The 25,195-nt window shown below is 37.4% G+C and overlaps 2 protein-coding genes across 8 annotated transcripts in view; one reads left to right on the top strand and one right to left on the bottom strand.

The window, feature by feature from the left end:
• The window catches only part of LOC123503577 (signal peptide peptidase-like 3), a 36,009-nt gene extending 30,540 nt beyond the window's left edge, over nucleotides 1-5,469 (top strand). For all 4 annotated transcript variants that reach the window (XM_045253466.1, XM_045253467.1, XM_045253468.1 and 1 more), the window contains one exon: nucleotides 149-5,469. In XM_045253466.1, the coding sequence (XP_045109401.1) occupies nucleotides 149-217 (69 nt within the window). In that variant the 3' untranslated portion in view covers nucleotides 218-5,469. The remainder of the gene's footprint in view (nucleotides 1-148) is intronic.
• Nucleotides 5,470-8,806: 3,337 nt separating this feature from the next.
• LOC123503855 (organic cation transporter protein-like) overlaps nucleotides 8,807-25,195 on the bottom strand; it is a 22,164-nt gene continuing 5,775 nt past the window's right edge. For 2 of the 4 annotated variants that reach the window (XM_045253970.1, XM_045253971.1), the window contains exons 2-12: nucleotides 24,232-24,557; nucleotides 23,935-24,044; nucleotides 19,453-19,544; nucleotides 18,832-19,015; nucleotides 18,031-18,185; nucleotides 14,719-14,887; nucleotides 11,401-11,473; nucleotides 10,260-10,411; nucleotides 9,763-9,974; nucleotides 9,386-9,561; nucleotides 8,807-9,284 (exon numbers count right to left, since the gene is read on the bottom strand). In XM_045253970.1, coding sequence (XP_045109905.1) covers nucleotides 9,045-9,284; nucleotides 9,386-9,561; nucleotides 9,763-9,974; nucleotides 10,260-10,411; nucleotides 11,401-11,473; nucleotides 14,719-14,887; nucleotides 18,031-18,185; nucleotides 18,832-19,015; nucleotides 19,453-19,544; nucleotides 23,935-24,044; nucleotides 24,232-24,516 — 1,848 coding nt within the window. In that variant the 5' untranslated portion in view covers nucleotides 24,517-24,557 and the 3' untranslated portion in view covers nucleotides 8,807-9,044. Of the gene's footprint in view, nucleotides 9,285-9,385; nucleotides 9,562-9,762; nucleotides 9,975-10,259; nucleotides 10,412-11,400; nucleotides 11,474-14,718; nucleotides 14,888-18,030; nucleotides 18,186-18,831; nucleotides 19,016-19,452; nucleotides 19,545-23,934; nucleotides 24,045-24,231; nucleotides 24,745-25,195 lie in introns of those variants that run through there. The other 2 variants (XM_045253969.1, XM_045253968.1) reach the window with 2 other exon arrangements.

Raw genomic sequence — 25,195 nt, forward strand, 5'->3', positions numbered from 1 at the left:
GATTGACTTAGGTAACATAATTATTATTTTTATTTATTTATTTTATACATGTGATTTGCTTATTTTTATTTATTTATTCAGTTTTTAGTTTTTTATTTATTTATTTATTTTTTTATTTATTTATTTATTATTTTTTTTCACTTCACAGGGCGACCTACGCAGAATGTGGAGTGAGCCTTTCATCATCCAGACCCAGAGCAAGAACCTTGATGTGTGACTGTGGGTGAGATATAGTTGTGTAACTGTGAATATGAGATTACTGTGTCCGTAAACATTGATAGAAACCCTTGAATGTGTGCATCATTGAAAACCGAAAACCTCTATAATTTTCATCTAATGTACAGATAATACAAACTGGTGAACAGTGAGAGGAACATATGATGTACATGAGCTTTGATATGCTGCCACATGACTTGATCTGTCAAGAAACAAAAGCTTTGGAATTGAATTTTGTACATAGCTTGTAGTACAGTAATGAAGAAAATGAACATATTCAAGAAGCATGAGTGTTGAATACATCGGTATGATAATGTTATGTTCAGGCATTTCAGAATAATGCAGCATATTTGTTTTATATACAGTGCTGATATAATAAAATGTTTAATGCTATAATGCAGCTAAGTTAGTGTTGCTATGTGACAAGATTTAATTTTGTATATGTCAGACTTTTGTCTTGATTCTTAACCGTAGAGAATGTACATATTCTATATTTTTTATTTACATACATTTTTATGAGAGGACCTGAAAAATTGTGTACCTTTGTGACCTCTGTAATGATGCCAGCAGGCAGGTTGTGGCTTGCCTTGTGTGGGAAGTTCAGTGAAGTGTTTACAGGGTTATTAATGTTCATATGTCACTGATGCTGCCATTTCCCAGTTTTATTGACTGAAATGTTTTAAGCACACTACTGTACTATAAAGTATTTTGTAGTCATGAAGACAATTAATGTTTCCAAATGATGTAAGGGATTTTCACTTGATGTGCAGTGGATGATTCTTTTGCTGCAGTTGAGTCAGTTACATGAATAATGAAGCTTAGAATTAGATAAATGATACTCAATGCCTGGTACAATCTTCAAGATAGGACTAACATGGGAAAAAAAAAAAAAAATGCTTCTTTGTCTTCAACACGTGCAGGTGAAAATGACAATGTGTATACAGTAAAGGCAGTCACAAAGTACAACATAACAACTGGATTTCCTTGTTACACTATTTTACCTGGATGTTTACAGTCAATACTGGTGCTGAAGGTCAGTTTAAGCATAAGTAGTCCCATCAAATGAATTACTCAAAGTGATGCTGTGAAAGAGTATAGATATGTGAATGTTAAACATCAGAAACATTTTTAAATTAATCAAAGTGAACATTTCAAACACTGTACTACAATGATGAAGATTGTAATTCATACTTACACATGCACATACACACATACATATATGTACATTTATACATATGCAGTGGGGACCCTGAAATCCAAATGCTCTATTGTTTGAATGCATTATAATATGAAAAATTTCTTCAAGAAAATTTGGCCCTAAAAACCACATGCATTGTGAAAACTGAGCACCAGTGTAACACTTTTCCTGGCATCAAAGATGTTTCACCCTCTAGGATGCACTCCAAATCTGACAAAAATTTTGAAAAAAAGATAGTATAAAAAAGAGAATGCAAAGATGATAGACAGAATAAATGCAAACAATCCTAAAATAAAGATAAATATCATGCATTATTTAAAAGACAACCGCAGGATAGTGGAAACTTGGTTATGTAGTTTTATATTTTGGAACCATCATAGAGAGTGAACCAAGGTGGCAGTGAACAGTGATTAAGTGATAAGATAGTAAATATCCTTAACATACTGCAGATTTGTTTAGTGATAATAATCACTTGAAGTCTGGATGTTTGAGAAGAGTGAAATAATCTGCACTATTGAAATATTAGTACCACTCATGCATTGCTTCATCTCCCATACTCTTCCCATACAGAAATCAACTTTTGTGTTTGCATTTTTTTTTTTTTTTTTTTTTTTTTTTTTTACATTACGGTACTTTTCTTTATTTACTACTTGCATTAAATGTAATTCAGGGTTTTCTTTTAGCTGCAGTAATGAATTAATTCATTTTCCATTATTTTGAATGGGAAAAAAATTGTTTCAGTCTGAACAGCCTTTTGATTCAGATTCCAAGGCACTACTGTTCTTGATTCTGATCTTGATGTATAGTTTATAAATTTTACTTCATCACCACCACCATAACCATCAGTAGCATCACATTGTCATCATCTTGATCATCATCATCATCACCATCAGTTCTGATGCCTTTCTCCTCACCAGGAAACCCTACGACAAGGGAACACCATTGCAGAAGTGCCCTCAGGATACTCATTCTTTACAATAATTCTTTTCATTCATGTGACGATCACTTTCATCTCACCTATTCCACATGCACCCTCCACATTACCTTTCCTTTTGTGTATCTCTTATTGAGCTTCAAAATCACTTTTTATTTTAATCAATCTGCCAGCATTTATTTCCTGGGCTCTTATCTGTCTTCACACCATAATCATTTCATTCACCTCCATATTATGTCCTCTCCTCATCAGATGGATAACTATTCTTAGGCAAGGCTTCCCTATTCCCAGAATCCATGTTATCCAAACTTGGTCATCACAGCTATTACGAGTAGAATAATGTATGAGATTACAATTGTCATGGTAATTACTAGCAATGGTTTTTTTTTTTTTTTTTTTTTTTTATAACTCCTTATTGTTTCCTTATGTACACCATGACATCATCATTATCTTCATTATTAGTTGTCACACATGAGTGTTAACCTAGCCCTTATCCTGTTATTGCATATAGGTGTGGACACACACACACACACACACACACACACACACACACACACACACACACACACACACACACACACACACACACACACACACACACACACAAACAAACCATAGAAAGGCATAACAATTAGCCTACCATTTTCACACCACCTAGCTAAGTTACAATTCTGCCCAAATTATGCCCTGTATTTTACTTGATGAATATGGGCTATAATTTGAAAGAAACAAGTCCAATGTGTTTGTGCCTAGCTAAGGATTTGAGCTTAGGCTTTCCTGATTGTGAGTCAGATGTACCAACCACAACTCATACACCACTGGGCCATTGTACAATTACCTCAAAATTTTATATATACCAAAATGTGCAGATCATCATTGGTGGGAAGAGCAATTATACATAAAACAACCACCCAGCCTTATTGCATGGAAAAACACAGTGGCAGTGTGAATATACCTGCTCCTAACCCTCAAAGGCTTTGATGTTCACCATTTTTGCTAACTTCTGGGAATGAGCATCTCTACTGCTAATGATCACCATGGGAGGCTTGCAAATGAAGAAATAGCTCTTGCCTTAACTCTACTGAAACCAAATCTATAATACACATAGCTCAGACTATTGTCGTCATATAACAAAGAGGTGGCTAACTTCCCTTCTGGTGTTCTTAGACAAAAAGGTGGAAATAGCATGAAGAAAAGATCCCTCGTTAGACAAAAAATCTGAAATGAGATGGAATAATGAGGATTCTCCTTGATCTAATCACTTTTTTCTTTAAAAATCTTCATAAAAGTTGATAAAACCAGATTATATTTTACCTTTTCCACCACTGAAAGTACTTTCAGATTCCAGTTTGCAAAATCTTATCTGGTATGTTGTATGATTCTGGTAGAATCTTCTCAGTATCATTAAATTGTTTTAAAACTTGGTTTTCAAGTAATGTACACATGGTTGAGTTGGAGAAATAGATGGTTTGAGGAACCATTGCTGTATGTCTCTCTCTCTCTCTCTCTCTCTCTCTCTCTCTCTCTCTCTCTCTCTCTCTCTCTCTCTCTCTCTCTCTCTCTCTCTCTCTCTCTCTCTCTCTCTCTCTCTCTCTCTCTCTCTCTCTCTTCAAGAGTGTTACAGTGGAGAACTTTTATTATTCCCATAACTGATCCCACTTGATTCACAGTATATTTTGTATCTGCCATAGTTGTACCTGGATGCTGAATTCTCATCAGTAACACCAATGTACATATTGTTATAAAAACCACCACCACCATATTGTTAGAAGATGAAAAAGGTCAAAATGCGACTTACTTGAGAAAGGTTGCATTAAGTATTGAGAATTATTTTTCTTAATATCCATAACAGTGGATTAATTGTCTGTGGCTGAACAGGTTTGGATATATGCATGGTTACTATGACAGATTGATTAGTTTCTCTCTCTCTCTCTCTCTCTCTCTCTCTCTCTCTCTCTCTCTCTCTCTCTCTCTCTCTCTCTCTCTCTCTCTCTCTCTCTCTCTCTCTCTCTCTCTCTCTCTCTCTCTCTCTCCAAATTAATTCAATCACTCCACATATTGAGAGGAATGGATGAAGTTATGACAGAATAGAGTGAACATGAATCCATCAGGTGCAGTTTGAAAAGTAGGAAATTCATATCATACAGCAAATGTTTAAATCACATTTCATTACTTTATTGATGAAATGCATCATGTTTTCACTAGCCAGTACTACAGTCCATGTAATGAGCAAACACCATCACACATTCATTTCTGTATCAACCCAGAGACATCATCTTAGCAGTAGTGTTTAGTGTTTAGTGTGTCCAGTTTCTGTAGATTAAATTTCAAGAAAATATGGAAAATGCTTGCTTATGTTTTTATTTTATGTACGGGAAACAATTGTTACATGTAAAGGTATTGAGAATAAAGCCTACAGTGTAAATCCCAGTGAAAGCTGTCTGCATTCTTGATAACGATGGTTTGTTAGTGTGGCAGTTTATGAAACACTTGGCTGAATGGTATTCATATTCTGAATGTGAAAACAAAAGCACTTCATGGAAAAGTAAGTAGAATCTCTCATCATATCTGGATGTAGTTGTTTTATTTTTTAGATTGACATATAGTTGCATCTTACATACAATACTATTTTCAGAATGAGATTTAAGGGAATTAAATTATTTGTTTGTTTATTTTTTTATGTCACTTGTCTGTGAAATGTCTAGTGAAACCTTGCAAGCTTGCACACAAGCTTCACTGAGGAATAGAATTTCACACACAGTCACTGTTATATGAATTACAATCCCATTGGTGCATGTTAGGTTTTGATAAAAACTTCTATATGTCTGTATTATTTTGATAAGTTGAATAAGTATCTGACATAATAAAAGGACATTTAGAGATGCATATGTAATGTGTCTGAAATTTTTTACATTTATGCAAATGAAGTGGTTACCTAACATTTTGAAATTATGTAAAAATTTTTGACTACATGAAAAGAAGTGGGTAATATGCAGCTGTAGAAATTATGGATGATGGAAGTGACTGCATGGACATTTTTGTGTTACTGACATAGTAGTTTCTCATATTCTTTGTTTATTTTCTGTGATCTAATTTACTGATAAAGTACCCAATATATCAATGTGCAATCTTTTACTTGCTCTGAGTGAAAAGGAAGCAAATCCTATTTTACCAAAGTTAGAATTAATATTTCCGAGTTTAAGGAAAAATCATAATAGTACTCATAAGCTTTAAGAGTAAAGTAAATCTACAAATACTACGTTTCATAATTATCATGAGAACATAACATAAGAAAGTAAGGGAAACTGCAAGAGACCATCAAGCTTGTGCCAATCCCTAAACATTGGATATCACACAGTTAATGTGGTGACAAGTACTACTACTGTGTCATCCCATGTTAAACACCAGGCTCAGTTCTTGAACTCAATGGAAAATGCAATTTTCCCCAAACGTATGTTTAATAAACATTAACATAATTAAGCATATTGACATATCAGGCTAATACTGATACATTTTAGTACCCAAGACAAGGTAGAAATTTAAACACACACAGAACTAAATGTAAAGGTGGGGACATGTGCCATTACTGTGGATGACTTTAGCAATCATCTTCACTTCATTGGCCTCAGAGCCGACAGTGGATGATATCCCTTATTTGGATACAGAGCCACTGCGACATTTAGATTTCCACAGATAACCGTTTCGGGACGAGGGATGGACGATGAGGGTATAGTGTGGGTCCCCTCATCTCCCCAGTATGGTGTATCTTTGGTGTGAAACAGCTGGATTCACAGATTCACTAGGTATGTGGTTCTGTCTCCATGAGTAAGTGGTGGAAAGAGGCTGTGTTTAGCATCCTGAGGTAGTCCTTCCTCATCCTAAAGGTGAGGAGGTAGTCCATTGGCATTCATCATCATATTAGTTATGCAGTACCTTGCCACCCAGCATGAAAAGTGTGGTGATTTTGGGGGAATACGAGGTTTTCGAGAGGCAGAGATAAAAACGTTGATTTGCTAATAAAGGATGATTTTAGTGAGGTAACTCATATAAAGCCGGGTTTTCCTGATAAATATAACTTGAAAATATCATAAGACCAACATTGTTACCTTATTAGACGGGCATTTCCCTCATATTCGCTAGACCAGACCCTACCTAAGGAAATCACGTAAACCAGTAGCCTCTTAAAACGCTAGGCCAAGGATACGATTTTTGCTACCTTACTGGATTCAGACAAACTCTTATTTCTTTGAGCTTCTGTCCCAGACTATCATATATGGAGAAATTTGTGTTACTTTGTGTCGTAAAAATATAGTATGAAAATGAAAATCCCTGCGTGCCATTTTTATCCCGTATCGTTTCGAATCTCAGAGGTGTTCGAGAAAGTTTGCTCGAACGTGATTCGGAACTTTGACTGGAAGTGCGCGAACGCGGTAACTTCTTCACAGCCAATGAAAAATCGGGAAAAATATATCGACGAATCACAAAACCTTTTACATATAAGTGGAGGCTGACAGACGACCGACAGTGCGCCATGATGCAGTTCTCGATCATTTTCTCGCCACGTCGGCCTCCTGGTTGTGTAGTGTTTATTCCCTTAATTTGGAAGTATAGCAGCATTTGAAAAGAAAACAACGTAATATTAACATCTTTTGAATTACACCGTGTCCTTCATAGGAGGTAAAATGAAGTGTCTAAATGTCAAGCGGGATGTATTTTTTGTGAGAACAAGGTATTTGGCGCTACACTAGAACCACGTTGGAACTTGGATATATAAAGAAGCGGTGCCAACTTAGTTAATAACGTAAGCCAATGTAAGGGTTAGGTTAAGTTAAGATGGGTTACGCTAGATTAGATTAGTATTCCTGACGGGGGATTCAGGTTAGGTTGATATCAGTTTTGGGAACAGTCGAAGGGGTGGGACGGGAAGCACTGCAGCTGATGAGTGTTGTAGAGGCGTCACTCGGCCAAGAATTCTAGATGCTGGAGGCGAAATTTGCTGTTAAGTGTTGTATATGAATCATTACATGCATACTTAAGGATTTTTCTGTAAGTAAAGTGAGTTAATTATAGTTATGACTGATTCTACTAGTTGCTACCTTCAAATAACAGATATGGGTATTATGTATGTGAAATAGTATATATTAATTAATATAGAAAGATACGATAAAGCTAGAAATATGTATTACTTACGTAGTTTTTTTTTTTATACATAATTACGCTGTATATCTCAAAGAAAATGAGTGCCTAAAACAAGTCATGCTGTCCACGTCTCAAACGTAAACACAACATGGAGTCGCCAGTCGCCACCACTCGGACGCCACCTTTGTATCATCAACAATATAGATGCATGTGGCCCTGCTACAATTACCCTAAAAGGACAAGAAAGCTTACCTGGTCTGTAGGTGAGTCTTGCCCAATCGAGGCTTCAGATAATAAACTAATCATGTAGGGACGCCACAGAACGCCTGACTTCTGATCTCTTTAATAATTTATGATTGGGGCAGAGCGAACTTAATTCTAATTCTGATCATTCATGCACACTCAACCATCCCTCTCTCCTACCATTAATATATTCGGTCTGCCCTTTACTTACAAGCTAAACTGGGAATTTCTCATATTCTTTAGCTAAAGCAGCTTTTTATGAAGTTAGGTGTTCTGAGCCGTCTCCGTCAGTTTTTCTCATCCCCAACAGCTCTGTACAGGTGCCTTATCCGCTCATGTATGTAGTATTCTTCACGTATATGTTAGATTACACTCATATTGCATTGCTCTCTTTTAGACAGGGTGGAATCGAAAGCTTCTGACTATCTTGAAACTTTCTCACCGCTGCAATGTTGCATCTCTTGCTATCTTCTACACTACTGTTATTTCCATTACAACTGCTCTTTCTTATTCTATTAAGTGCATGCCTCCCCTATTCCAACAAACAGCCTTGCTCCACAAGACTTCTTTCTCTCACCACTACTGTGTCCACCTTGTTAATGCAAGAGTTAATCAGTACTCTCAATCATTCATCCCTTTCTCTGGTAAACTCTGGATATCCTTGCCTGCTTCTGTATTTCCATCTACCTATTACCTAAACTCGAATATTTTAAGAGGGAGGTTTCAAGTTATTTATTCCATATATGTGGTTATCTCTCTTGGACTGGTATGTCAGTGGACCTTTTTGTTAAACCATCAGTTGCATCAAATTAATCAAAAATATATATATAGTTGTACATACATGGACTTATTATTGCTTGGCCATGTTGGCTTATGGGCATTAATTAAGCCATATGATACCTGGGACTGGAATGTGATGAAAGCTTTGGGGAGATACATGAGGGTCCCTCCAGGAAGTAATTCCCCAAATGGCTGGCTACACTTTGTTAGGTGGTTCTCTTATTTCCCACAGAGTATGACTGGTTTTATAGTAAAGTTCATAAAATTAAAGAATCTAATGGAAAAATATAACAGTATTAAGGTACATATTTCTTTATTAGAAGGGGCACCAACTATACATATTATATTTTGCACTTATTTAAGGTATTATATCTAAAAAAAAAAAAACATTTATGTACTCCATTTAGCACAAGTACCTTAGGTTGACAAGCTTTGATTACCCTGTCTTTCTGATGAGGTATATTTGATTTTTTTGTAGATGAGTAAGAATATTGATAAAATGCCATATATACAAAATTTTAGAATCCAGTTGGATTAACTCATCAAAGATTCATTGACTGTTTTATGTTGAGACTCTGGTGGTTGCATGAAGTTGTGGAGGTTCCAGTGGTGGATCCATTTGATAAAGGGGCGTCCTTGCCCTAGATCTTCAGCATCCTGGAATGTTTGGGGCAGCTGTAGCCCCAAAGTCTCCGGGAAAGGAATCATGCAAATTGCAGAAGCCACTGTCATTGCCAGCAGGATCCAATAGTGGCCACCTTCAGCGAACCCAGACTGCAAAACATGTTATCATTGAATTCATTATCACTTCACACAACTTGCCACTTAACAGCCATTAAAGAATCTAATCTATGAGCAGAAAAGTTATCACTTACGTGAAGGACATGAGGTGCTGTAACCATCCCAAGCATTCCGAACACCACAGTGATTCCAGTGCCAGAGGTCCTAACAGGGGTAGGGAGAGCCTCACTTGCCATTAGGAAAACGACGAAAAGGCCACACGTTGAGAAAAATTTCACAAAGCCCAATATTGTCAGTAGGAGCCACTCATCTGCAACATTATAAAGTTTCAGCTTTTATAAATGTTCCTTTCGTATTTATGTAATTGTTTTTTTCATGCTTTCACTATAAATATAGACAATATGCAAATGAAATGAGTTCAGTACCTGTGTAATTGTTATATACAGAGCAATGTATGAAAATTCTAATCTTGAGAGAGAGAAAGAGAGATAACAATATAGGGGTTATTTACTTTGGATGCTAAAGTAGGCTGCCAAACAAAACACGGACAGTAGCAGGAAGGTGCAGTAAGCCATGAAGCGTCTGCCCAGGTAGTGAGTTATGGCCCAGCCAAAGAAGTTGCTTGGTAACTCGAAGATGGAGAGGACAAAATGAGCCAGAAAACTATTTGGGAGTACTGTCATGCTCAACATGGTGACTGAGTACACCACAAACTGCATGAACCTGAACAATTCAAGAATTTGTCAGAATATGCCGAGATTGAATGTTAGTAACAAATTAAAGTCGCTATGTTACACAGTGGCTGTATATGTATATACGTACTACATAATACATATACAATAATATGGAATTATAATTCACTTGAGAAAGTTTACATATATATCGGTAAATGTATACGTACTAGTTGAATGACTGTACAGTGGATACTGAACCAGAGAGACACACCACTTAAAACAACACAGTCATTTCAATTTTAGTAAAGGTGATGGTGGTGGCTGTAGAACTTACGACATGAGGAAGAGCATCAGAGTCCTAAGGGCGAGCTTTGGATAGCGTAGCACATCGCTGAGTGGTCGATCCACAGGCTGCTGCCGAATCAGCTCCATAAGCTTGACCTCCACCTCGTGTTGCGACACCTGCTTTCTGTTGGTCACACTGATCTGTCTCTCAGGGATTACATTGAACGTGAGACTTGGTTCCTGTCTACCATAATAGATAAGTAAGTACACCTAACCCTTCGTTATCACGCGAAATTAGTGCCTAAAAATCCGCGATAGTGGAAGACGCGTTAACGGAAGTGAAGAATAAATAGGAAATAAATAAATTTGGTGCCTCAACCCAAAAGTTTTCCTAAAAAAGGGTCGAGAAAACCAGCTCTGAACAATAAAATACCACATGCGAGACTGAGGGATGGTGGTGGTGAGCAGAGTGACCGAAACCAATCAGCTCCATTATTCAAATCACGTGACGTGAATACACAGCGATGATTGGCTTTTGGCTCCTCCTGCTCCTCCTCCTCCTCATGATCATCATCTTTCTCCTTCCCCCATCTAAACATATGTCGGTGTGTGATTGGGATATGGGTACTACTACTACTACTACGGGTTAGCGATAACGACTTTACAGGTGCGCTAAAACTGAATTTTGAAGATTTTCATAAGTCCACGATAACGCCTAAACGCGATAACGGAAGGGCGCGATAACAGAGGGTTAGGAGTAGATCAATAAAATTTTAAAAATATATATACACTAAATCAGCTCTTGGAAATGTAAAATATTGGTAGCAATAATGATGATAATAATAATAAGAAGAAAAAGAAGAAGAAGAAGAATTTTAATAATAGTAATTATAATAATAATAATAATAACAATAACAACAATAATAATGATAATAATAGTAATAATAATAATAATTACAATGATGATAATGATATTGAATATATAATAGGTAGGTAGTGATTATCAAAATGGTACTTGTATTAAGAGTATAACAACAATAATTATGGCAATAATAATGGTGATGATTGCATTAATGATGATAATGATAATAGTAGTAATATTATTATTATTATTATTATTATTATTATTATTATTATCATCATCATCATCATCATCATCATCATTATTATCTCCTCGAGATGAATGTCACCTGCAGAAGGACGTCAACACACTGATGCATCTTGCCTTTGGCCAGCAGCCAGCGTGGGGAGTCTGAGAGGTGCCTGGAACAACAACAATGCCGTCATGTTCACTTCAATTTTTTGCATATCATGAAGCGACCAAAATTGTACGTTTAGAAACCACAAAATATATGAGTCATTGATTGAATGCAACTAGTTATTGAAATTGCTTTTGTGGTAAGGGATCTTAACGCATCACAGGAATCTGCTGAACTTTCAACATCGTCATGGAAATCAAAGTCTGCTGATTTAAGAAACACATTTTTTCTGATGTACTTATAGTTTCTTTAAATAAGAGATTGTTACAAAACAGAATGCTGAAAAATGAATGCATAGATGTGTATATTGTAATAATGATAGCAAAATATATCAATTTTTTTAAATTGGTTGTCTATGTAAAACTTCTTCATTCACATGCAGTTAACCATGGCCCAATACATATCTTACATATAATGGTCACTTGATGATACAATCCACCATAGCTGGGGGAAATAGTATATCAGTCAGGTTTCATGACATTTTTGCAATCTCCAGCCCTGCACAGCCTCATGAGGTAGTACGCCTATCCCCCAACAGGAGGTGAAATTTGATTGTCGAATCAATTCCATTCATCCTTATATAGTAATATCTGAATCTCACTGGAATAATGTCTATAGTGTCTATAGTAAGATGATAGAAAGAGTTCTTCTGCGATGCATAGGCAACATCTGGCAATTTCCTCTGGAATGCCGTTTTGAATGGTGCCACACACTATTGGCTGGTGGCACCAACCAATCGTGTGTGGCACTATTGGCTGGTGCCAATAGTGCCACATCCCTTTTTCACCTTTCTGCTGGTGGCTCTTGCCACCAGCAGGAAGGTGAAAAAGGGATGTAAGCCTGGCCCGGAACAGGCCCCATGACTTAAGTAATCTCAGGAGTTCATAAATAAATTGATATTCACCCTAAACTGCATTTTATCAAATTCCTTCAATATGTGTTATGCATTAAGACAGTACGACACAAAAATTAGTACAGGCAACCCCCGCTTAATGAACATTCACACAACAAAATTTCGCTTCAACGAATGTTTGCTTTTACTACCATCTGCTTGTATAATGAACACCAAACTCGCTTTAACGAAATTTCATCGAGGTAATTTTTTCCAAGTTTGAAAGCCCCGCCATATCACACAAGCTGACAGGCTTTTGAATACACCAGCGCCTCTCGTGGACAAAACGCGCACCACTCACTCCTCTACCCTTCCCCGCTCTTAGTTAAAAACAAAAACAAGGTCCAGCACCAGCTTGTCATGCTCAACATGCCATCAAAACGCCCTGCAACCAGCCCTACAATGCCACCTAGCGTTGCTAAGAAGAAAAGGAAGTCTCTTACTCTCGAAGTGAAGCTGGATATTATTCACAGACACGAGAGGCCAGAAAACTAATAACATTGCTTGCCACCATCTTGACTCCATCTACTGTCTACTATTTTCAAGTCAGCAGACTATTAAGAAGGCTGGTGAAGCCGTATCTTCCTTGCAAGCTAAAAGAACCACCTGAACTCATGACTCTGCAATGGATAAAACGGAAAGCCTTGTGGAAATGGGGTACATAAGTTTTGTATGCAGTACAATGATGCGCCCTTTGTTTTACATTTCACAGGTTACCAGCTAGCATCTTTCCCGCTCCACAAACCCTCCTTTCATAATTTTAAGATCATCAACATTATAAAGTTACTTACATACATACATTAGTGTACATTATAATGACTTACTATACATTTCAGCAGTGGACAAACAGTGTTTTTTGCAGATATCTCCTAAACGAATCGTTGGATGAGTATGATATTTCAACACACTACCTTGAACATCCGTTCGTAATTTATGGTTAACATACCACAGTGCTATATGTGTTATGTGAGGAGTTTACTCATGAAAAATAACACAAAGCCGACGAGTCATGTTGACGCATTCGAATGAAAGTGTGGTCCCTCCACACACCCAACCAAACCATTCCTAACCACTACTACGTCTCCCCTGTCTCAGAAGTTCTCGCCCTCTTTATCCCTCCTCTCCTCTCCCTAGCTCCTCGCCTCCCTCACTCCTGTGTCCCTCCCTACTTCTCCCACCACTGTATTTATACATTATAATGTTCTGTAAGTGTGTATGTATAGATATGATTATTACCAAGTATGGTACAATTTCATGAAGGCAAGAAGTGGTTCACGTTGATAATTACTGTACAACAGCACGTTTACGTGTAGTATATAGAAGAGCCATGTTTGCAGTCGTTATGGTCAACCATGTGAACATGATGTGCTGGAATTACCTGTGACCTGGACCTTCTACTGTTAGGAAAAGTTGATACTCTTATTGCGTACTGTCTACCTATTGATCATAAAAAGTGGTCCAGTTTATATATAATATTATTTTGTTGTTAGATACGTTGCTTATTATCCAGCTATACGGCCATTAACAGCGGAATTAGCTATTGCTTTCACGGTCGTTTGACCCACTCTGGTTTTCATGTCCACATATACCAGCAATTGTATTAAATAATATCATTAATGTATGATATGTATGTACATACTGACGTATGTAACTATTATACCTATACGTATGTAATTACAATAGGGAAAAAATCAAAGGTGGAAGGCTGATGGTGTGAATAGGGGTGAAGAGGAAGCGGGAAGAGGGTCATGCGATACTGGGGTAGAGAAGGAGTGGTCTGGGGTTCTTCAGGGTGGTGGTGGTGGTGGTGGAGGGTTAGACGAGTACCCCACACTCGTCCGATTCTGTATAACACCTTTGATATGATGACTGGATTAGGCATAATATCACTCAGTAAACTCCTCACATAACACATATAGCACTGTGGTATGTTAACCATAAATTACGAACGGATGTTCAAGGTAGTGTGTTGAAATATCATACTCATCCAACGATTCGTTTAGGAGATATCTGCAAAAAACACCGTTTGTCCACCGCTGAAATGTATAGTAGTCTTAAATTAAACTGCTTAAATGTTTAACTTCATGATTTTTACTTTCATTAAACCTTTTACTGTACTGTGATGCACTCTCGCTTTGTTTACTCTCAATGGAAGTTCAAGTCAGGGGTCAAACTTGTTATAATTAGTTCGCCTAATGAAAATTCGCACAACAAACTTTTTTAGGAACGTAACCTGTTCATTAAGCGGAGGTTGCTTGTACTCCTTGATTCAAATAATATTTACAAAAGTATTAGAATAGATTTCACACACACACACACACACACACAGACACAATGCGCAACCGTGAAAGTCTCACCTCCAATATAGAAATCCGAGAAGGGAGGGGATAATGGAGATGACGGCCAGGTACTTCCAGTGCGGGACAAGCCACGCCACAAATGCTGTTGAGCACATTCCGAAGGTCCATGCAATGAAGGACACCATTACAGCAAGGGCACGGCGCTCTGGTGGTATGACTTCCATGTCTGGTAAAGGAAAGGTCAAGAACTAGAGGGAATAGTGAATCAAAGACTAAACATGTTGGATGAGATATAATGGATGGAATTTTCATATTCTATATTCATGTTTGAATGTAATCAAATGCAGTATATTGGTATTTTTATATTTGTATGGAATGATTGCATTATATGCCAGATTATTCTCATCCATATTTGATTACTTTGGAGAGGTAATAATATAATATGAATGATCTTACAAATGATTATAAATTTATCATCAGAAAGTAAGAGGGTAATATTCATTACAGCTGTAGCTTCATATATGGGTGTGTACAGTATAACACACAGACATGCCCCCACACACACACACACTAAAATAAGACCTAGATTGGAATATGCAGGAGTTGTGGACCCCCATAAAAAAAAAACATAAGGAAATTGGAGAGACTACAAAAAATGGCTACAAGAATGGTTCCAGAATTTAAAGGGATAAAGATCTGGAAATGGAGCAAAAAATGGGAGATGGAATTCAATGTGGACAAAAGCCATGTCATGGAAATGGGAAAAAGTGAAAGACGACCAGTGGGAATCTATAAGATGGGAGATGGAGTAGAACTAGAAAAAGTAAAAAAGGAAAAGGACTTGGGAGTGACAATGGAAGAAAATAATCAACCGGTTAGCCATATTGATAGAATTTTCAGAGAGACGTATAATTTGCTAAGGAATATTGGAGTAGCATTTCACTATATGGACAAGGAAATGATGAAGAAATTGATAAGTACTAAAATAAGACCTAGATTGGAATATGCAGGAGTTGTGTGGACTCCCCATAAAAAGAAACACATAAGAAAATTAGAGACTACAAAAAATGGCTACAAGAATGGTTCCAGAATTTAAAGGGATGGCATATGAGGAGAGACTAAAGGCAATGGATCTACCAACCTTGGAGCAGAGAAGAGAGAGAGGATCTGATACAAGTTTATAAATTGATTAACGGAATGGATGAAGTGGATAATGAGAAACTGATCCTGAGAGAAGAATATGACTTTAGAAGCACAAGATCGCATAGTAAGAAACTAAGGAAGGGACGATGTCTGAGAGATGTTAAAAATTTAGTTTCCGCAAAGATGTGTTGAGACTTGGAACAGTTTGAGTGAGGAAGTGGTATCAGCAAAGAGTGTACATAATTTTAAAGAAAAATTGGATAAGTGTAGATATGGAGACGGGACCACACGAGCATAAAGCCCAGGCCCTGTAAAACTACAACTAGGTAAATACACACACACACACACACACACACACACACACACACACACACACACACACACACACACACACACACACACACACACACACACACACACTGTAAACATGTAAATTGGAAAGAAATTAATGCACACAGTCATGCTGGACATTTGGGGGAGGAAGTGTTACAACTGGCATTGATAAACACATTTTACCAAGTGGTGAAGGACTATACAAGATATAGAGGGGATAAAGAACCATCTATGCTGGATCTCTCTGGAGGAGGTAGTAGACACCTACCGAAATGATAATTTACTCCCAGTGATGTCAAATAACACAAGTTCAGGGGATGCTGTGAACTTTCCATTAAAGCTAGTTGTGATTTTGCTGAACATTTCCCTTTGTATCTCACAACTCAGGGGGCAGTCACAGCCTACCCTCTAAAGACAACTCTCCTTCACACAAAACTACATGCTTTAAACCACACACACAGCCTTCACTTAGAATTCAAAATAAAAAAAATGGTGTTAAAGAAAAATGGTTAGAATATCTGGAAGGAAATTAAATAATAAATAACTCACAATTTGGTTTCAGAAAAGGAAGATGATGCATAAGAAATTTATTAAGCTTTTATATAAGAGTAATAGATTAAGTACAAGGGAGAGGTGGATGGATTGACACCAAGTATTTAGATATCAAGAAGGCTTTCAATAGAGTACCACATAGAAGACTCCTATGAACAATTGGAGGAATACAGGGGAATATCTTGAATTGGATGACAGACTACTTAACAGATCGGGAAATGAGGACAATGATAAGAGATACTCCATCAAGCTGGAGTACATCTACTAGTGGCATACCACAAGGTTCGGTGCTAGCACCAATTATATTCCAAGTATGTATTAATGATATACAAGAAGGTTTGAGTAGCTACATAAATTTGTTTGCAGATAATGCAAAACTTTTGAAAGCAATAAGGAACATCAGTGACTATATGGAATTGCAGAAAGATATTGACATGGTCTGGGAATGGAAATGGGTGAAAGTAATAGAAGACCTACCTGGGAATCTAAAATGAAAGAAGAGGTTATAATGAAAAGGAGTGAAGAGAAAAACCTGGGAGTGATTGTACACAATAATCTGACTCCAGAAAGACACATAAATGTACTATTTTCTTCAACATACAAGACACTAACTGTCATCAAGGTGTTGTTCAATTATATGGATAAGCGTATGATGAAAAAGATCATAACTACTATGATAAGACCTAGACTAGAATATGCAGCAGTGGTGTGGTCACCATACAGGTAGAAAGACATCAAGAAACTAGAAAGAATCCAAAAGACTGCTACAAAGATGGTCCCAGGAATAAAGGATATTCCTTATGAAGAAAGTCTGAAGAAAATGAAACTACCAACTTTTAAGGATTGACAGGAAAGAGGGGACCTAATAACAGTATATAAGTTAGTAAACCATATGGAAAAGATAGATAGACAAGACCTTGTATCACTGATGGAGGATAAAGATACGTATGTAGATGAACAAGAGGACATTTCAAGATGATCATGAAAAGTCATTGTCTGAAGAACATTAAGAAGTTCAGTTTTCCACATAGGACGGTGAACATCTGGAATGAATTGAGTGAAGAGATTGTAGCAGTAGAAAGTGTGCACAAATTTAAGGAAAAGTTGGTTAAGTGTAGATACGGAGACAGGTCACTATGAGCCCTGCTCAGACCCTGTGATATACAACTTGGTAAATACATGCATGTACAAATACACACACACACACACACACACTCATTGGAAGGCATTGTAGCATATCTTTAATGTATATTCGTCCGAGCATTTCAACATCTATTAAAGATGGGATGACTATATTTCCCGAAACATTATCAGGAATAAAGGAATGTTGCCAATACTCACAGATTATGTAGGGCATAAGGTAGTTGGTTTCGAAGCAGAGACCCTGTAAGAAGCGAAGGGCCATGTGCATTTGGGCTCCCGTCACCCACAGTAGTGGAATTGTGAATATGATATGGAGGATGAGAGTTATGAAGAACATGAACCGTCGACCCACACTGTCGTCAAAAAAAAAAAAAAAAATATATATATATATATATATATATATATATATATATATATATATATATATATATATATATATATATATATATATATATATATATATATATATATATATATATATATATATATATATATATATATATATATATATAGATGGTAGCTTTAGATATGTCCTGTATGTGTGTGTGTGTTTGTGTGTTTGTGTGTGTGTGTGTGTGTGTGTGTGTGTGTGTGTGTGTGTGTGTGTGTGTGTGTGTGTGTGTTTCACTGTTTGATCTGCTGCAGTCTCTGACGAGACAGCCAGACGTTACCCTACGGAACAAGCTCAGAGCTCATTATTTCCGATCTTCGGATAGGCCTGAGACCAGGCACACACCACACACCAGGATAACAAGGTCACAACTCCTTGATTTACATCCTGTACCTACTCACTGCTAGGTGAACAGGGGCTACACGTGAAAGGAGACACACCCAAATATCTCCACCCGGCCTGGGAATCGAACCCCGGTCCTCTGGCTTGTGAAGCCAGCGCTCTAACCACTGAGCTCCCGGGTGTGTGTGTGTGTGTGTGTGTGTGTGTGTGTGTGTGTGTGTGTGTGTGTGTGTGTGTGTGTGTGTGTGTGTGTGTGTGTTACTTACTATTTGTCAGCAAGTATTGGAAGGATGAGAGTGCCAAAAGCATTGCCAGCCATGGAGATGGACAATGTGTAATGGGAGTAGTGGTCATGCTCACACACCCACCCCAGGCTTGTACCCACTGTCGCTGAATATTCAGTCGTGTCAAACTCCCAGCCATTGCTGCATTCTGTAAGCACATCATGTCCTTCTGGCTTAATAATTCAGCTGTATTTTTTGTTCTTTACTTTTATTGATTATTTATTGATCTATTACTTTTTTTTATCTTATCTGCATCATCAGTTAATGAGATTCACCCAAATAATTACAAATTCAGTGATAAGCTATTTAAGATATTTAGGGGCTGATGTGGTATGGTGGATCCACACACACTTTTGGGTCCCAGTGATCTCCAAGTGTACGGGTTCAAATCTTGGCCACGGTCCAAGTGTAGGTGGGGTTTCCTTACTCAGTGTAATAGTTCCCTAACAGGTGAGCTTTTAGATAGGATGTTTCCTATAGCCTGTAAATTCCTATGGCAAGCCCATATGATATAAAGTAATAAAAGTAAATAATATTGTAGACATAAAGGATGATCATATTGATACATGCATACAATGTTAAACATTAAGTGTGTTGCAATACCTTTAGTCTGGTTGGTGACAGTGAATAAGCTGGTGTTTTTGTAAGTCCAGTTGATTTCATGCATCAAGCACCTGGAGGGCTCCCCATTATTGCTGAATTTGCAATATGGAATGTAAGAAACAAGACATTTCAAAGATGTGTTCAACACAAGGAAGGTTGCTTCTCTTTATTACTTGCTTTATTGAAATTCACAAAATACCTTAATTTTTTTATTGCAAATTTGGTCTCTTGGATATTAGAAAGATTTTTTAAATATTCTTCAGCTCTCGCATTTTGTATTACAGAATTAATTTGTTCAGGAGTTTGGTCTTACGTATACGGTAAGTAATATATATACAGGCAACCCCCACTTAACGAAGGTTCACACAATGAAATTTCGCTACAACAAAGGTTTCATTTTATTACCATCTGCTCATTTAACGAACACCAAACTCGCTTTAACGAAGTTTTATCCATGTAATTTTTTTCAAGTTTGAAAGCCCCCCCGGGGTGTATCACGCAAGCCAACAGGCTTTTGAATAAACCAGCGCCTCTCGTGGACAACATGCGCACCACTCACTTCCCCTGTTCAAAACAATAGCAGCATCAGCAGCAGCTCATCTACTCTCGCTCAACTTACCACCAAAACTCTCGAAGTGAAGCTGGATATTATTCACAGACACGAGAGAGGCGAGAGAATTAATAGCATTGCTCGCCACCATCTTGACTCCATCTACAGTCTCTACTATTTTCAAGTCAGCAGACTTTATTAAGAAGGCTGGTGAGACCGTATCTTCCTTGCAAGCTAAAAGAACCACTGAACTCGTGATTCTACAATAGATAAGATGTGGAAGTGTGGTACATAAATTTTTTATGCGATACAATGATGCGCCCTTTGTTTACATTCCACAGGTTGCCAGTTAGTGTCTTTCCTGTTTCACTCTCCCTCCCTTCATAAATTTAAGATCATCAACATTATAAAGTTATGTACATACATACATTAGTGTACATTATAATGACTTAAATTAAACTGCCTAAATGTTTAACTTCATAATTTTTACTTTCATTAAACCTTTCACTGTACAGTAAGTCCTCGTTTTACACTAGAAATGCATTCCTCAAAAAGCTATTGTAGACCGAAATTAGTGTAAACCGAACCCGTTTTAACATGTATTAGATAGGAATATGTTCCAGCTCAGTATGAAAGTCAATCGAAAAATAGTAAACAAACTGGACAAGCCGTGTATTACCGAAAAAAAAAGAAGAACATGAACACTTTAACTTATCTTTCGTAATGTTAATCTTCTGTATAGGTCTTTTCCGAGGCTAAAGGACCATTTGTGCCCTTCCTTTGTCCCTCCCGAGACTAAGGGACAGCAGGGACCTTGCCTGCCTACTCAGAAGGAGGGCTCATGGGAGAACGATCAGCTGATACGGCGGATGAAGTGGGTGACGCACTGGCCAAGTGTGAAGCAGGTGACTTATTTCCTTCTAACTTGTCATTTGAAGTTGATGACTCAGCTTTGATTGATGAAGTTGAAGGTCCAGTGGGTGAAGTGGATGGGCTTGCTACATGTTTGAAGAAAGACAAGATTGTGGACTGTTTCGCATTCTTACGTTTCGCGTCATATAATTCTCGGTAGATTTTTATTGCCTGTTCCATCTGATTAGCCACATTGCTACTCCTTTTGGGGTTAGGGTCTTGTTTTTGCAGCAGTTCCATTGCAGAGTCAATTAAATTGAAAGCTTTTGCAGAGTCTTGATGTCTAATCCACGAACTGGTTCTTGTTCATTTTCTTCCTCCTCTTCCTTCTCAGCAGCTGCTCTCTCCAACTCTAAAAGCTCTTCGTTGCTCAGAGGCTTTGCATGACTCTGCAACAAGCCATCTAAATCCTCCTCATCCACTTCAGTAAAGCCCACTTCATGGGATAGCCTGACAATATCCTTTTTCACTTCAGTTATGGAATCCAAGAAACCTTGAAAGTTGTTACAACACTCTGGCCACAATTTTCCCCAGGCAGCATTCACTGTAGAGCTTTCCACCTCCTCCCAAGAGGCTCTAATGTTGTCAATGGCATGTCTGATGTTGTATGATTTCCACCATTCCATGAGAGTGGGTTTATCAGGTCCATCTGTGCCTTTAATCAGCTGCTTCATCATGCGGCGTTGGTAGTAAGCCTTAAAGGTTTTAATTACGGTTTGATCCATTGGTTGGATCAGTGAAGTAGTGTTGGGAGGAAGGAACACCACTTCAATGTTCTCAGCCCAATCTTCCATACACTTTGGTTGACTGGGAGCGTTGTCCAGGATGAGAAGAAACCGATTTGCTATATTATTTGAAGAGGCGTATTCAGTTAGTTTAGGTGCCAAGTAAGAGCTGAAGTAGTCCTGGTGTATGGTTGTAGTAAGCCAGGCCTTCTTGTTTGATCTCCACACGACAGGGAAATAATCTTTGATTAGTCCCTTCAATGCTCTCGGATTTTCTGAGTGGTATATTAACATTGGCTTCAGTTTCAGGTCGCCTTCAGCATTTCCTCCCAAGAGAAGTGTGACTCTGTCCTTGGCAGCTTTAAAACCTTTGGCATGTTTTTCTTCTTTACTTATGTACGTCTTGGAGGACATTTTCTTCCAAAAAAGGCCTGTTTCATCATAATTGATGACTTGCTTTGCACTGTAACCCTTCTCAGCAATTAATTTAGCTAACTCTGGCTTGAACTTCTGTGCAGCTTCATGATCAGCACTGGCAGCTTCACCTGACACCTTCACATGATTTAGGTTGGACCGACGCTGAAAACGATCAAACCAGCCTTTGCTGGCCTTGAACCGCACATCCTTCACATCCATCTCAACCTTCAAGGTTTCAATAATAGACAGGGCCTTTTCTGAAATGAGGCTCAACGAGAGTGGGGCATGCTGGCGTGTTTGGCTGTCTATCCAAATTTTAAGTAAACTCTCCATCCGATCCATAATGGGTTCCCGATGTTTTGTGAGCAATTTTACCTGCAGGCTTGAAGCATTAGCTGCTGTCTCCTTAACACTTGAAGCATTCCTCAAAACAGTAGCAACTGTTGACTGTGTTAAATGCAGGGAATGGCTTATGGCTGACGAGCCTTCCCCAAGTTCTTTTCTCTTGACTATATCAAGCTTCGTTTCCAACGTTAAACTTTTCCTGGCTCGTTTAACCTTACTCACTTCTTTACCAAGATCCAAATTACGTTTTGGTGACATTTTGGACAGGAATTGGTCTTAAATGCAGAGAATAATGTAAGTAAATCACCGAGCACAGTCTCACTGATATTCGTCGTGGTGGCGTGAAAGTAACTGGTTTGTTGTTTGTCGCAGTGCACAGTACAGCGCCACAATCACAGGCAGCGGGAGTTTCATATATCGTAAGTGTAAATTTTTTATCGTAAATAAAAAAAATGGTAGTATTTGTCAATTATCGTATCTGCGAATTTATCGTATACTAAACTAGTGTAAAACAAGGACTTACTGTACTATGATGCACTCTCGCTTTGTTTACTCTCAATGGAAATTTTGCTTAACGAAGGTTTTTTTTAGGAACGTAACCCCTTCGTTAAGCGGGGTTCTATGAAATATATATATATATATATATATATATATATATATATATATATATATATATATATATATATATATATATATATATATATATATATATATATATATATATATATATATATATATATATATATATATATATATATATATATATATATATATATATATATATATATATATATATATATATATATATATATATATATATATATATATATATATAATAGCATGCTGGCCAGAACATTAGGATCTCTATGACCTGGGTCTGAATCCTGCGTAAAACTAGCCATATGCTTTATGCTATCACTGAGTGTCTGAGAATTACCTCCATGCTTTCTATAAATGCAAGAACGTTTGCATCTCGGAACTCCGGATGGCATCATTAGTTTTTTGTAAAGGTATCTAATAAATAACCTTCTTAAATAGAATGTACTGATCACCTCTGCCATAGAAAGAATTGGAAGTAAGTAAATAACAAAGTAAGGGAAGGAAAAATGTCCTTGTTGTAACACATCAACATTGCAAAACTTTCAGATATTGTGCACTTGAGATGATCATAATGAGGTTTAGTCAGTTCGCGGAGTAAAAATTATTTAACATTTTCCAATATTTCTTAATCAGACTATTGGTTTAGTATGATCAAGATTTGAGTTGGAGGTTCTGTCGTTATATCCAGGAATGGCTAGGTCAGCTATATCTAAATTAGCATGTTTGTTGCATTTATCAGCTAATCATTGTTACTTTTTATCAGAGTAAACAAAAAGAGCTATGCACCTGATATATGGAGTCAAGATGATTATGGTCTTTGTAAGTAAAACAACTATGTATGCTGAGCTTTGTCTCAGGTTCATTATAGGAGACTGGCGATATTCATCACCAGCTAAGGCTTGACACTGCATACAAATGCATAGTGTTTGTTACCTCGGGCGTGTGAGCTGATGCCACTGGGCCAGGCTGAGTGAGGTTTTTTCACGTCCCGGGGTGTGGCACCAGTAATCAGGCATCACCATTTGGAACAGGAACAAATTTGACTGAAAAAATAAAATAAAATATATATATATATATATATATATATATATATATATATATATATATATATATATATATATATATATCAATAATCAAGGGCATAAAGAAGAATCATTACACACACCAACAAACTGTGCTCTGAGGTGATAATATTGAAAATGAAGAAAGTGATATGACACAATGACTAACTGTAAATGCAGCGAAGAAAGAGACCGGCATGAAGATGAGGAACATCATCTTCTTTTGATAGCGGCCAAACGATCCCACCACCTCTAAGATGTCATCGAAATCCTGAGCATTGCCAAGCTTTGCTGTCTTAGCTGGGGAGATGAGAGGCTTGGTCGTGCCATTGCTGTTGGTCCTGTCTGTGGTGGCTGTGCAGACATTTTTAGTGGACGAGTTGATGCTGTAGTTGTCTGCTGTGGTGGAGTGGCTTGTCTTCTGTTTAACTTTGAGTGTTAGCTTCTCATCCATAGTTGCTGTTAGAAATTCCTTAAGGATTGAAATCCCTGAAACTAATTCAACTAATAAGCATTTGTTTAGTTCAGGCCTTAATGTCATTCAGTGATAGATATATATTCAAAACATTGAACCTTTAAAAAATCTGCATAAAATGCTTTACCACAAATGTATAACATTTTTTTCTCCAACACATTGTTTTCCCTTGGCCAGTGCCCTTGTAATGTAAAAAAAAAAAAAAAAAAAAAAGATACTGGTGGGCATTGATAAGATAAGAGAGAGGAGAGCTGGTATGATTCAGACGGTGCAATGATCTGTCCATCATGATTTCTGCACAGTATATTGGTCCTAGAATCACAAAATTTTGCTTGGATGTATGTGACTTTGTTTACCCAGACCATACAGAATCCCCAATCCATGACCACTGTGCTTTTCAATGCAGATAAGAATTTATGTTTTTCTTATCTTCCTGCGCATTATTTCCATTGTTTACTGTAAGCTGTCGCTCTATGAATATGTCAAGAACCAATAGGGTATATCACTATGATGAAACAGTGATACATTACAAAGGTATTGCCATAAGCGAAGGCAACATGGTGTTGACGCTTTATGTGCTTTTTTTTTTTTTTAATGGAGGATGATTCAAACACTCTGGGAGGGGGAAGTAACAGATTTAACGAACTGAATTGTAATT

This window comes from Portunus trituberculatus, chromosome 14, assembly GCF_017591435.1.
Source record: "Portunus trituberculatus isolate SZX2019 chromosome 14, ASM1759143v1, whole genome shotgun sequence".
NCBI lineage: Eukaryota > Metazoa > Arthropoda > Malacostraca > Decapoda > Portunidae > Portunus > Portunus trituberculatus.